The following is a 15,212-nucleotide window of genomic DNA, read 5'->3' as shown; positions in this document are numbered from 1 at the left end:
CCTGAGCCGAAATCAAGAGTCAGAGGCTTAACCGACTGAGCCACCCCGGGGCCCCCTAATTTTTTCCCTTCCTATCACAGCTCCCTCCTCGCAAGTGTTGCAATGTGGGCGAGTTTAGTACTCCTTCCTTTCCACTTTTAGTAAGGGGAGATAGTGATGGTGTGTGAAACGTCTATTTTACTAATGTCTTACACACTATTAAAATTCCAAAGCACAATAGTGAGGTGAAAGATATTTTTTGACTCTGGGCAAAACAGATACAAATATTTCTGAAGAACGAGCTGAAAATATTTCCTGGTTTCTTTTCTTACCGAGAGACCTGTATCACTCTGAAATCAGGATGTGCCTGTGTTCCTGTGGGGGAGAGCACTGGACAGGCCCAGGCCGCAAGCCTTGCCCAGAGAGCTTTTGTCCGTGAAGGCAGAGGTCCTTCCATGGAGTGGTAATTGTTCTTGCTCTCAGGGCCTGAGGACACAGGGCCAACCGTGAGAAGCACCGTGAACCTGAGCTTCACTATTTACATCAAAATGGACCCACTAGGGCTCTGCCTCAAGGCCCTGTTGAAGGACGGTGAGGAACCTTGGCTTGAAAAACAACCCGCATCACAACCAAGAAAGTGAGTCTGCAAAGCATGTGGCCCAGGTCCTAAGAGTCCAGACTGTGTCCACCGCAGAGTGGTTGCCCGGTTGGAGCAGGTCCCCCCCAGACAGGACATGTTGGTGACATGGTGACTGTAACAGATCACCACTAGGACCCGCCCCTGTGACTCCCCAGAGAGAAATTAGAGCGTGAAAACCAGCCAAGAAAGGGACTTTCCCACATCCGCCTCTGCCTTTGGGGCCACCGAGGCCACTCTCCATCGTGACCTGCTGTGGCTGTGAAAGTCTGCCCATCATGAATATCACTCTTTCCGTCCACATTGCTTCTTCTAGATCTCAAGGAAGGCATTTCAAAAACCAGATGATCCAGCAGAAAATGCAATATGGAATTTTACTCAAGAGTCACAACAACTTTGAAAATATTTCTGCTTATTCAAGTTAATTTCTCCTCCAGAAATCTGAAATTAGGTGTGATAAGTTAATGATTACACAAACAGAACTGCTTTCAATAATTTATTTGGACCCATGCCCAAAAACTGAACTTGCATGAAATATTAAATATTACTCTTACAGCAATTTAGACACATTCACACGAACATCAGGAAATGAAAAAAAAAAATCTCCACCAAATGCCAGTGTTGTGTTTTGCTCGGAAAAATAATAACACAATTAGAGGTAAACAATGTTTTCTTCAGCGTCATCTCCAGTCTCCTGATCTTGTCCAGTCAATGTCTGAAGATTTAGCTTTGCTTCGGCTGTAAATGTCTGCCGCTGAGAGCCATGTGGATGTGAGTCCTGGGAGGCTGGAAACTCAGTCTGAGAGATGTCCAAATCTGCAACAGACAGACGGCACAGGTCAGGAGGATCCGCTCAAGGCCTCCAAGGCAGGTGACACTGTAACTCAGAGCTCTCTAAGCCTGGGACATGCAGTGCCCATATATTCAGCCACAGAGAGAACCCGAGAGTCCAAGGAGAAAGGGACAAAATGCAATCACATCAAATGACTTAATCAATGTATCATCAAGATGTGGTTGGGTGTGCGTTCAAATGTCTCCTATGGCTAAAAATAACCCTGACAAAATAATCCTAAGGGAGTGTCTAGTGAATAAAGACTTGTCACCATTTGCGGGCAGATAAAACACTGCTACTGTGGAACAAGGGTGCCCACTTATGTTTTAAAAACAGGTTCAGGGGCGCCTGGGTGGCGCAGTCGGTTAAGCGTCCGACTTCAGCCAGGTCACGATCTCGCGGTCCGGGAGTTCGAGCCCCGCGTCAGGCTCTGGGCTGATGGCTCAGAGCCTGGAGCCTGTTTCCGATTCTGTGTCTCCCTCTCTCTGCCCCTCCCCCATTCATGCTCTGTCTCTCTCTGTCCCAAAAATAAATAAACGTTGAAAAAAATAAAAATAAAAACAGGTTCAAGGTCTTAGAAATACGGTATATACTCTAGCTCTGGGCCATGAACTATATTTGCATCTGCACAGCCCCTCCCCTCAGAATATCTCAAAGTCAGGAACTGACCTCAAGACTCAAATAATATGGCTGGGATTTTATTAATGTGGGCAAGGGGTGGGGGAAAAAGGAGTTGAAGGATGGAGACCGGCCAGCCTCACCATTATGCAAATCTAATTAACACTCTACAAACCACTTAGCTAGAGAAAACTGTTCCCGTATCAAGTACGGCTGGGTTCTTTTTTTCTGGTTACCTAGCAACAGCAGGGCATCGTCTATTTTCCCTTTTTTCTGCTAAAAACCCTCTAGTACACGGTGTAAGGGAAGGCAAAGAGGGGTTCCTACTTGAAGAAAAGAAAGGCTGTTGCTGCAAACCATTTTCTCTTCCCTTGTTCTACTGACCACCCTTCCTGAGGTTCACTTACACGGCAAAGTCACAAATGACCGGCTCCGGTCAGCGCAAAAGGCGGAGTATGCGTGGAAACCCAGGCGAGAAAGATGGATAGCCTGAAGCCCACCCGCTCCTTCTTCAGTCATCAACGAGAGGTCATTATAAACATTGCCACATTTGACTCCAAGACTCTATTATTTAGATGGGTACCCGTAACTGGTAGGATTCTAATGACAAAAATGCTTGTGGCTCCTGCCCTCCTGCCAACGACCTTTAGCTGGTAGGGAAGGCAGGAAGCAAGGCCTGGCAGGGAGAGTAAAACATCCTCACGCTGCTCTGTCTTCAGGGACGTGGGACACTTGGCTACGTGTCCGTTCATCACTCCTTCCAGTAAGAGGCAGGCCCGCTGGAAGAGGGGCAGCCAGAGCCCCAGAAAATAAACACAAGTCACCTGGAGGAGCTGACGTGTGCCTGTGAAGCTGAGGGGGACCCCGGGGAGAGGGGAGGGGAAGAGGTCAGGCTGTACTCCATAGCTCTGCTCCACGCTTAGGCCTGCCTGGCCTCTAGATGCCCGTGGGGCCCAAAGAAGAAAATTCTTTTACATTCGCGTAACTTGATTTTACTAACCCTGATTCCAAATCCTGTACCTCGAATACTCGAACTCACTAACTACTGAACACGCGACTAGTGAAGATGCTTCTAACTACCCCCGTGCAAAGCGTGACTTCTGGGCACAGGAAGTTTTCCAGGTCTGATACAGCCATCACTCTTTTAAGCCTCAAAATGTTGTAACCCACAGTTTACAGTTTGGGAAACGAAAGCTCAGGCTACTTAAATTCCTTGCCCCACATCACGCAATGAAGAACTAATCTAGATTTGAACTCAGGGGACCACTGCCACTTGCACATCCGATCAAGAGTCTCAGGATTCCCATTTCTTATGGTGATGGAAACGGCTTGACCATTTTTATTACATTAAGAGACTTTGAATGTTTAATACTTACCCTCCCTAAGTACCACATGTTGAAGAATCACTTAGCAAAAAAGAAATTAAGAACGAGAGACATTCCAAGCTCCAAAAAATGGATACAATGATTATTATAAAATTGGGAACCTCCTTCATTTAATCAGGTAAACACCACAAACCGTCCTGCCCCCGCAATGATTTCTCTATTAGGGCAACACAGATCAACCTAGAATGCTCTCTGCTCGTTTATCACATTGGGAAACAAAGTATGCTTGCCTGTGGTCACAACACAAGTTCACGCTTTCGACTCCTTTCCCCAGGCATTGAATGAATAAAGCCATTTAACCTCTAAAAAAAAAAAATATTCTCAGTTACGCTACTCATGTTTAGCGTTACACAACCTAACACATATACACCTCAAAACTTGCATCTATCAGATGCTCGTAGATTAAAGAACAGTTCATGTAAGCCACTGTATTCCTGCCCCCTTGCCAACAGAAGGTCCAGCCAGGGTACAAGAAATACCACATGGAGAAGGAACAACCATGCTTTGAATGAGGTGGTTGGGAGGTGATTGCGGACAAACGTGACAATGCCCGGCACAATGCAAGCCCTTAATCCCTGTAAGTTTCCTTCCCCTGGGGGTGTGAGACATGTAGCAAAGAATCCAAAATACTGGTGGTGAGTCTAGGGATCTGGGAAGTCCTCTTAATGGTTTCAGGAGAAGGCTTAAGAACAGCCAAAGAACCAAACGTATATCAGAATTCTTTTAAACTGTAGGTTCTAGCTCAGGAAGACAGAGATCCAAGAATAAAGAGGGAGGGGGGGGGAGGTTAGTTTTTAATTGGTGTGTGTGTGTATATGTGTATGTATGTGTGTGCGTAAGGGAGTATAGACATTTAATGACAACTTTTTCAGATAAAAATAAAAATACAGAGGAACATCTCTAGGTGAAAAATAGCTTGCTGGACCCTAAAGTGACAGGCCCATGTTGGCATCCTAGATGTATTCATGGAGGTTGTTGTGGATGTATGTCACCTGAAGGTGAACTCAATTTCCTTTCCATTTTCTCCTTGATTTCCGCCTGAACTATTTAGGCAAGGTCAGACAACCCATCTTTGAAACTGGAAACCGTTCCATGATTTCTGATTTTATGATTCCATTTCAACCCTGAAAGAGCACCAGCACAGCAACTGTATACTTCTCAAGGTCAGCCACCTTTTTCCACACTTTTTACCCTAGAGAATATGATCATTATGGAATCTTAAACTGAAAAAACATTTGTTAAAATAAAACCTCACTGGTTCAGAAAGCAGAATTCTTGAGGAATAAAAATCACCCAATTTTGTGATCGAAATCCCTATAAACTGCTGAACATAAAAATAGGATACCTGGTTTTTTAATAAGCAAAGAAATATTAATTTAATGGAATCCTAATTTGGTCGACTAAAAAGCAAATGCTATTATAATGAAACAAAACTTCAGACTACAAGGAACCTTTCCATCTAGTGTCTCAATACAACTTTCCCTGTCCATTGACATAAAAGATGCAATTTGATCTTTATCATACTTGTGGAAACTAAACAGAATGACCATGACTAACCTTAAGATAAAGACGAAGAAGCGGAAACACATCGAGGGGCCTGGCTAAACATAGTAGAGAAATAAAATCTTGGTGCAGGGTTTTCTTCTACCTAACTGAAAATTTTCACACCAAACAACTTCACCCTTAACAAGACATTTCCATAGGTCCAATGTGGGGTCTAAGTCCACCTGCTAATGAAGTTTTAAAAAATTCTAAGTACCCACATTTTGGAGTGGGGGGCAAAAAGCACCCGTGCTACCAAGCGATATGCCCCAGACCACACACTGATACGTATCCACAGACAGTTGCCTAAATCTCCCGGTTTTCAGCCCTTAGTTGCAACCTGTTGGCGGACATTTACAACGGACCGTTTTCACACTTCTCACCTGCTGTTGGAATTTTAGACCATCAGGAAAGAGAATCTGGGGTGTAGGATGACTTACAACTATAGAAATCAGCTCCTGATACTGGTAGGATGCAAAATGAGCCTTCCTTCCGTCGGCTCACCATCATTCTTCTCCTGAGCCAACTGGATAAGTGGTTCTTTTCTATAAACTCAAAGTATACCATGCGACCATGTGCCATATTAAAAATGAACGAAGCGCCTCCTAACCCAAGAGTTAAATAAACCACAAGGTAAATCGTAACCTTGGGCAAGTCGTTTCTGTTTGGGCTTCAGTTCATGAAGGAAGGACGTGACTGAAATCACCTTTCTGGCCTCTGGAACTTCTACCGTATGAGAATTTATACATTTGGACTTTGGCTTAGCGCTTCACCAAATAATATTCTGAGGGAACAACAAATGGATGTGTTTTTAAACTGCTTTATGCTCAAGAAATACGAATGTATTACCTTAAGTTGCATCTAAGATAATGTTTTTAAGGTAATTTCCAGACCTATGCCCCACCCCTCTACCTTCATTCTTCTCAACAACACCTATCTGACTGAGCCAACATAGAGTCTTCAACGGACAGTATTTGGAAAACTACCTATTGAGAAGATAATGTTTACAGTCAAAACCTGCACGCAATCTTCCCTTCAAAGAACAGCAGACTTAAGAGTAACTTGTCAGGAAGAAAAAGTCTGTGACACGTCAAAAGGAGTTATCTATCATGTTTATTTATTTATTTATTTATTTTCCTTTTTTTTTTAATATATGAAATTTATTGTCAAATTGGTTTCCATACAACACCCAGTGCTCATCCCAAAAGGTGCCCTCCTCAATATCCATTATCTATCATGTTTAAATAATTAGTGTAATATTTGCCTTTTCTGGATTTTCTGAATAGAAAAGCATCTTAAATTATGATAATTTTTAAGCTTCATTTAAATTTAAAAGCACCAGTATAACTTTCATCATAAATATCAGCTGGGGACATCTAGAATTTAACTCAACTCAACGTATGGCCAATGGCCAGGCACCCAGCACCCAGTGCTACAAGAAGCACACTGAGTCGACTGTCGGGATCACTGATGATGCCTTGCTCAGCCCTCTGTGTCTCATCCCATTCCATTCTCCCAAACAAAACTCACAACACAGAGCTTCGTGTCTTCTGGGCCTTGGCTCTGTTCTTGTTTATTTTAATGAAGTGTTCTGACTTGTGCTTCTGATTACTACATCCCTTACGCATGTTCCTAAAATCAAAATTCACACTTTCCTAGAATAACTCCACCTCAAAAAATTTTTGATTAATGTTCCAAGTCTGCAGAATAAGTTGTAGTCCCTGTTTAATGATTGGTTCATGCTTGCACTGTGAAACATTGAAAAAATCGTTTCCTGATGGCATTACTGGCGATCACTATTTTTTCTCAGGAGCGTTAATACACGGCATTTTTCTTCTAATGGAAAACATTTCTTGTACAGAACTTGAGGTATCTTCAGAGCAAAGGAAAATTGGTCTATGTCACTAATTTTGCTCGACTCTATTTTCCATAGTGAGGCACAAGCAGCATGTGAACCTCTGGCATGAAAACGAACCCGGCGTTGGCATCTGAAACCAACAGTCTCCATTAGTGTTAGGATTCCTTACTACTCCTCATCTACAGTAATGCACCTGAACTAAAATAACAGAAATGTGCTCTGGGGGTCCGTGTTAGGATTCCTTACTACTCCCCATCTACAGTAATGTACCTGAACTAAAATAACAGAAATGTGCTCTGGGGGTCCGAGTGCATGAAGAAATTTATAACATATAAAAGCAAACAGTTATAATTTTTTAAATTGTAACTGTTATAGCTGGACTTTATTGTCTTATCAGTAATTAACATTTGAATCACCTGGAGTTATGTAGGTAACACTGACAAGAAACAGAACTGAAGCAACTGATACAATGAAGACGAGATTAACACAAGACATGGTATGATGAACCAAGTCTGTTATATGAACTTTCATTTGCTCTCGCTCTCCTTTCTCCCCATAAGGTGCCAACGTTATGGATTCACGACCTTAACATTAGCAAGCCCCATGAGAGGATGGGGCAAGTGCCTCTGCCTTCCTCTCTTCTTTAGGATGCGTTTCAAAGTGTTTCTCTAAACAAGATACTAACAGGTGTTAATGACAGAAGAATAAATACAGTGGTCAAGGAAGCTGATCAAACTGTGGGCAAATCAAGTTTTTTTTTTAATTTTTTTTTTCAACGTTTATTTATTTTTGGGAGAGAGAGAGACAGAGCATGAACGGGGGAGGGGCAGAGAGAGAGGGAGACACAGAATCGGAAACTGGCTCCAGGCTCTGAGCCATCAACCCAGAGCCTGACGCGGGGCTCGAACTCCCGGACCGCGAGATCGTGACCTGGCTGAAGTCGTACGCTTAACCGACTGCGCCACCCAGGCGCCCCTACAAATCAAGTTTTTTAACAGATTCCTCAGACCTTTAATCGGCTCACCTGTATCATAAATCTCTGAGGGGGAAAAACAGTATGTGGCACCCTCCAAACTGAGGGGGACTTTTCTCACAGTGTGCTTGGTATGTTCCACATAACGTATTTGGGGAACCGGTACCGTAAAAAAAAGGCAAATCTATTATACATTAAGAAAGAAACAACAAATGACCAAGATGTCAGAATAGGTCAGGGGCAGGAAGTTGAAAATAAGTGAGGCTTTCCAAATTCAAAAACTCTTAACCTTGTACGTGATGCCCTTCTGGTGGACACGGGCAATTATCGACAGTGGCTGCTCAAGTTATTAGGAGAAAAGCAGATGGAGAGCTTTGTAGTGGATGGATCAAGCTGACAATATCTGAACCCACAGATCAAATATAATATCATAAAAAGATAAACAGACATGGTTGGCCTCATGATAGGATGCAACAGGAAATGTATAACATGGACAATATAGGAAACATATAATCCGATCTGTGAAGATTCTTCAGGTCAAAAAAGCCTCTATCTAGTCAAACACCAAACACCTATTCCAACTACCCAGGTTACAGAAAACACGGTGGGAAGAATAATATGTTAAATAACACTATAGGAAAGCAAGCAGAAAAATTTAGAATATAGGACATTTAAAAAAAATGATTTTCTTCCAGGAAATAAATGTCTTTTCAAAAAACAAACAACACTGTCTTTTCAAATAATTATAAGACTTAAAAAAAGGGGGGGCAGGAGAAATTTAGATTAAAAGAGATCTAAGAGATATACAAGCCAAATACAATATATGAAATTATTTGGATCAAACAAACCAAGGGGAAAAAGTTGAGACAGAGAAATTCATGTACTGACAGTATGATTTCAAGTATAAAGTTTTTTAGGTGTAATAAAGATATTGTGGTGATGCTTTTAAAAAAAAACACTTCTTGCCTTTTAAAGAAAGATACTCAAGTATTTTGAAATGAAATCATAGGATATCCTGGATTTGCTTTAAGATAACCCAGTGTGAGAGAGAGAAAGGGGAATGATGAACCAGGATTGGCTTGTCTGAACCAGGATTGGCTTGTCTGATGACCAGGATTGGTCATCATTAGAGCTGAGAATTCATTAAACAATTCTACTTTTGTATACAATTGAAATGTTCCATGGTATATTTTTTAAAGTGCAGAGCCTCACATATATTTGGACTATAAAATTATAAAGGGTTCTCTGTTATTCCAACAGTGTAGCTCCTATACATCTGAAAAAAAATGGAACACTGTGGCAATAAATTAGGGGCCTCCTCTGGATGCTGAATGTGTTTACATCAATTTTAATGCAACTGTATGACAAGTCATTGGCAAGTGTGTGCGTATGGGTTTTTATCTATTTAGAAAGATACACAATTTATATGACTCTGTTTCATAAAATAAATTAGGTTCATTTGAGTTTATAGCTACCTATAAGATACGATACAGATTCAAATATGTCCCTTTGCTTTTGCCTAGAAAATTTAACATCTCCCAGGTGAACCATAATCAGAAAAGATCTTTTATACCCTGGGTGTATTTGTTGATGGGAAAGAATTGGTAAGTTTCTCTTGTAATTTAGATTCCTATTCTTCAGCCTTTTGAGTTTAAGAAGCAGAATAATCAAACCGTTCAAAATTCTGAAGGAGAATAAATTATTTTTTGAGAAAGAGAGAGGGTGCAAGGGAGAGGGGCAGAGGGAGGGAGAAGAGAATCTTAAGAAGGTTCCACATTCAGCACAGAGTCTGACACAGGGCTCTATGCAGGCCTCGAGCTCAACACCATGAGATCATGATCCGAGCTGAAATCAAGAGTCAGACACTTTACCGACTGAGCCATGGAGGTGCCCTGAAGGGGAATGATTTTTGATCTGGAATTCTAAGCCTAAATATATTATAAAAACCAAGTATAAAAGCAAAAATAAATGATGTGAAAAATACATTTCAAGTTAGTTATTTGGAAAAAAATGTGCTTTCATTACGGCTTTTCTTGGGAACATCTGGAGGTAAGATCCACCACATAAAGGAATAGGTCATAAAAGATAAAAAATGAGACTGAGCACACGGGATCTGTCACAGGAGGAGTATGAAGGGTGACACCTATATAGCAGGCATGGAACAACAAGGGCTTATTGGAAAAGGAGGACAGAGGATCCTGGAAGGGAAATTTCAAGGACAGAAAATGAAGCAGATAGATATCGGACGTGTTGAGTGTGTGGAAACTAATATTGGTCAGTTACTGAGAGGTACACAAGCTATGGAGGAAAACATAGTTGGGAGGTAGGAAAAAAGTAAGCAAATGAAGAAGATATATGGTTAAAGACTCAGTAAAATAGAATAGTCAAAAACAACATAATTTTAAGGAGCTTCTGCACATATGGTTGATTTTTCTCCATCCTGAAAGACCTTAGCTCTGTCACAAATGTCCTTTTGCAATCTTAAAGTATCTACATATAACTGTAAATACGATTTCTCCTACAACTATTTCTCAAAGTTAAAACCATATTGAACCCATTTGAAAACAATTAATTTGCCTGCATAAGTAATACTGAACACCTGAAATTCCAAAATCTGTTGTTAGAAAAACACCTTTAAAAATAGTCACTTCACCAGAGAGGAAACCTAAATGGCAAATAAATACACAAAGACACTAAATCTCACGAGTAATTAGGGAAGTACAAATTCTAAGAATGGGAGTTACCATTTCATACCCATGAGATTGGCAAGATTTAGAAACCTAACAATACTGAGTGTTGGGGAAGTTCTGGAGAAACTGGAAATCTCATATATAGATGCTGATAATTGAATTATTTAACTTTAGAGAGAAATAATACCCAGCAAAACCAAAGACATCCCCATCACTTTTAAGTGTTATCATGTAAATAAACTCTCATTCATATACACAAGGGGAATGCATAAAAGGATATTTACTGAGAATCATTTGTAGGAGTAAAAAAATTGGAAACATCCTAACTGTCCACTAGTAACAAATAAGCTGGCATTTATTCTATAAGGGAATAGTATACAGCAGTTTAAAATGAACTATTTGAACTACATGTATGAATATGCACATTGAGTGGAAAAAAAAATAATTGCAAAAAGACAAACATTATATAGAATATAAAAAATATATATATTTATGCATACATGTATGTAGCAAGAACATAAAAACATACTATAGAAATGACACGCACCAATTATAGAATAATAGAAATGATATGCACCAATTATAGAATATTGTTTAAATGGGGAAAAAAAGGAAAAATAAGGGGAGGGACGGTATATTGAATATTCTAAGAAAAAAAAAGGCAAAGAAATGTCTGAAGCAAACATGGCAACAGGTTAACATTTGTTAAATGCATGCCTGATACATATTTTTTTCTTCACTTTTCTGTAAGTTTGAGTTTTTCATAGTTAAAACTTTTATATTAAAAATGCATTAAAATACACAGCAACCAAGTATAATATGTGGTCTTATATTATAATATAATATATATTATATTATTATATATTACATATTACATAATATATATATTATTATAATATTTGGATTCTGAGTCAAAAAAAATCAAACTAGAAAGAGTACACACACACACAATTGGAAATTTAAATACTGACTATATGTTGGTACTATGGAATTTTTGTTCAATTTTTCCCTTGGTGTGATAATAGTTTTAAAAAGAGAGCCCTATCTCTTAGAGATAAATACTGAAATGTTATGCATCAATAAATACGTACACATGATTTTTAAATACTGCTTCAAAATAATACTGGGCGTGTTGGGGTTAAGTGTCTGGGTGAAACACAATTGGCCAGAAGTTCCTAAGTTTTTCAAGTTGATCATGGTAACTAACTGGCTGTCATACTCCTATTCAATTATGTACATGTTTGAAATTGTCCACAATACGTTTAGATAGGCAAAACAACAACAACAAAAACAAAAACAAAATATCAAGCTCAATTTTTAAATCAAAATTAAGATCATCAAATCCTGGAGTCCCTGTTAAGAAGCAGGTACAACTTTTCTAAGAGTGCACTGAATCAAATGACATATAGGTCTCCAACTCAGGGATAGGTCAGTATTTTCATGACACTGAATCCCTCTGAAAGACAGACCAGGGGCTCCTAAGAACTATGCCAATTAGGCTGACTTTCTGGAAACTGCCTGCTTCATGACCCTACCCACTGTAAAGAGAAGAAGTGAATTCACTTTATTGCCAGGTGAATAAGGCAGAATTTTAATGCTGCATTTACTACTTACTGACTCAGTCAAGGGAAAAGCATCTGTTAAAATTCTTAAGCATACAAGATCCAGTGTATTTCTTTAAACCAGAAGCAGGCAATTAAATACATCCAAGCTAACTAGTTCTAACTACTTCTGAATAATCACATTATTGGGCTTCAAAAAAAATTGTTGTCCAATTCTTCAAAGGTCTACAAATGAGTGTATTTTTTTCTTGATCAACTACAAAATTACATGATGTCAAACAACTAACATGCCTTTTCTGTTCTGAGAAATTGGTATTTACAGTTTTCATAGCAACACAATTTTTTTTTCTTTTTAGAAATGAGAAACATTATTTTTGTAAGTCTTATTTGTTTGAAGTAACATTTGCCAAGAAACCAAACTCCAAAATATATTTTCCAACTGTAGCTCTGAGTTTATGCCACTCAAAAATGATTATAATTTTAAAAGCACAACATAATATATAGAAAAAAATGTTTTGTTCAAGGCAGATTTTCACACCCTTGGCATTCTTTTCACATTTATGTTTGTTATCAGGGTAAAGAGAACTGTATTACATTTCTGGAAATTAAACTTAAAATGTTTTTAGAAATTGTATGGTTTGAAAAGAAGGCAGTTTGCAGAACAGAGACAAAATAAGGATTTTACCAAAACAGCAATCAAAAGAAAACACACATATCACAGGATTCACTGCTCTCCTCCTTGGAGCCATCTCCCTCTAAAGAAAATTGTTTTTAAATTTTCTTACGGATACTAATGTCATAAGAAGCTGCTCTTGCTGTTAATACTTGTCCTGTTGACATATGACCTGTGACTAACACTGGGCCTAAAGAAAGCCAATTTCTGGGGCGCCTGGGTGGCTCGGTCGGTTAAGCGGCCGACTTCGGCTCAGGTCACGATCTCGCGGTCCGTGAGTTCGAGCCCCGCGTCGGGCTCTGTGCTGACGGCTCAGAGCCTGGAGCCTGTTTCAGATTCTGTGTCTCCCTCTCTCTGCCCCTCCCCCGTTCATGCTTTGTCTCTCTCTGTCTCAAAAATAAATAAACGTTAAAAAAAATTTTTTTTAATTTAAAAAAAAAAAAAAAAAAAAGAAAGCCAATTTCCCTTTCAGTATCTACCAGGTGACATGTATCCCCAAGCTGGCACTAGATCTCCCTCCTTCTGGATAGACCTCTTTCTTCCCTCAACAACTCGTCTCAAGAAGAAGCCACAGCATGACATGAAACTTCTTTCACGGAATCAGCCACCAAGAGCAAGGATCATGAAGGGCAGCCTCAGTTGGTCCCTTAGTGACCAGCAGCCCTCATTCCTTACAGACATCTGAGGACCACTGAGTATGGTGTCCTGAGAAAGCCCGTGACCACACAGTTGAAAGCCATTCAGGGCCGGATGAATATAGTCCACAGCTCTACACCCCTTCACAGACCCTCCAGACAGTGAGCTTCCAGGTTCGGTGGGTAGGACAACTTCAGGGACGATACATCTGAAGTGAGCCTTGAAGGCCGACCAGGATGTCAACAGGGAGAGACGGCCCTGTGTGGAGGTATTCCAGCTGGAATTGGCAAGTCTGGCAAAGGGGAGAAAATGCTAGATGCTATAAAAAAGGAAAGTTGTCAAGCTTGGCTGAACCATGAGTTTGCGCAGGTGAGTTGAGGTGGGGGATGCGATGAAAGAGTAGCCTGTGGAGGGTCTTGGAGGGAAGGGTTAGGAGTTCTTACCTGAGAAACAAGCATGGCAGCCACAGTGACCGGGACCCTTCTACGATTGCCTATCAATCTACATCCTCGGCTTCACCTGCACATCCTATATGTGTTGCTATCCTGCAAGGAGGGGTAGCTCCAGGAGCAGAGTGAGAAGGGAACTATATTCCCCTGTGTTTGCCTGCCTGGAAGGAAACCACATTTAAGACCATCAGGTTCCATTCCATTAATGGGCATACATTTAAGATCATTCCTTTAATGGGCATTTTTTTTTTTTTTTGGTCAATTAGTAGAGAGTATATCAGAATGAAAACTGGTTTGAGCTTCTTTTCCATTTGCTCTTCACTGAGTGCTTAGTGCTTAGTGTATGCTCTGCACTGGGCTGGACATAAGGGAAACCTACCTGAATAAGCCCTCGACTCCACAGTCAACAAATTTATAGTCTGTATAATCACTTTGAAAATGCTTTTAGTTTCTTAAAATTGAAACAGGCACCTACTCCAGAAATAATTCTACTCCTAGGTATTTACGCAAGAGGAATGAAAACATAATTCACACACACACACATACACAAAGCCCTGTACAGGAATGTTCAGAGCAGCTTTATTCATAATAGCCAAAAATGAGAAATAAGCCAGGTGTCCATCAACAGAAGAATGGGTAACTGTGGTAAATCCATCAAGGCAAGATTCCTCAGGAATAAAAGGGGATGAACCACAGATTCATGCAAGGTCATAGATGCATCTCAAAAGCATGCTGAAGGAAAAGAACTGAACACAAGAAGGCACACAGTATCTGATTCCATGCCATTCTATAATAAGCAAAATTAACCTATGATGATGAAAAGCAGAGGAGTGGTTGCTTTGGGGAGGGTAGGGATTGGTTGGAAAGGGGTAGAAGGGAGCTTCCTGGAGTGATGGAAATATTCTGCGCCTTGATATTCTTTCCACAAAATTAATTGAATAGACTTAATACCTGGGCATTTCACTGTATGTAAGTTATAACTCAAACAAAAGAAACCATATAAAGCATCATCTAGTCTAAAGGGAAAACACATATGAAATACGGTACAAAGGAGGAAAAGGGTGCATTGGACACACAACGTTATACACGAGAGGTTCCTAACTCAGACTAAGAGGGTCTGTTCGGAAAGGCATCTAGAACTAAGTGACCCTGGAGCTAAGTCTTGAACGGTGAGCAAGAGTCAGCCAGGTTGGAAGAAGAGGGTAGAAGAGAAGCTATTCCTGACAGAGGAAGTAGATGCACAAAAAATAGGAGGGCCCTGGCCTTTCACATAACAAGGAGAACTTCTGACCGCTCTACCACAGTGGGGAAAGGATGTAGTAGGAGAGGCGGCTGAGAGGTTCAAAGCCAGATCAGACCTCCAGGCCCAAACACAAAG

General features: G+C 40.3%; 1 protein-coding gene across 1 annotated transcript in view; it reads right to left on the bottom strand.

Annotated features, from left to right (window-relative positions):
* Positions 1-1,099: 1,099 nt before the first annotated feature.
* Positions 1,100-15,212, bottom strand: part of ARHGEF28 (Rho guanine nucleotide exchange factor 28) — a 312,308-nt gene continuing 298,195 nt past the window's right edge. The window contains 1 exon segment of the mRNA XM_043591949.1: positions 1,100-1,432. Coding sequence (XP_043447884.1) covers positions 1,269-1,432 — 164 coding nt within the window. The 3' untranslated portion in view covers positions 1,100-1,268.

Source organism: Prionailurus bengalensis, chromosome A1, assembly GCF_016509475.1.
Source record: "Prionailurus bengalensis isolate Pbe53 chromosome A1, Fcat_Pben_1.1_paternal_pri, whole genome shotgun sequence".
Lineage (NCBI taxonomy): Eukaryota > Metazoa > Chordata > Mammalia > Carnivora > Felidae > Prionailurus > Prionailurus bengalensis.
This window is presented reverse-complemented; position numbering and strand designations above follow the sequence as displayed.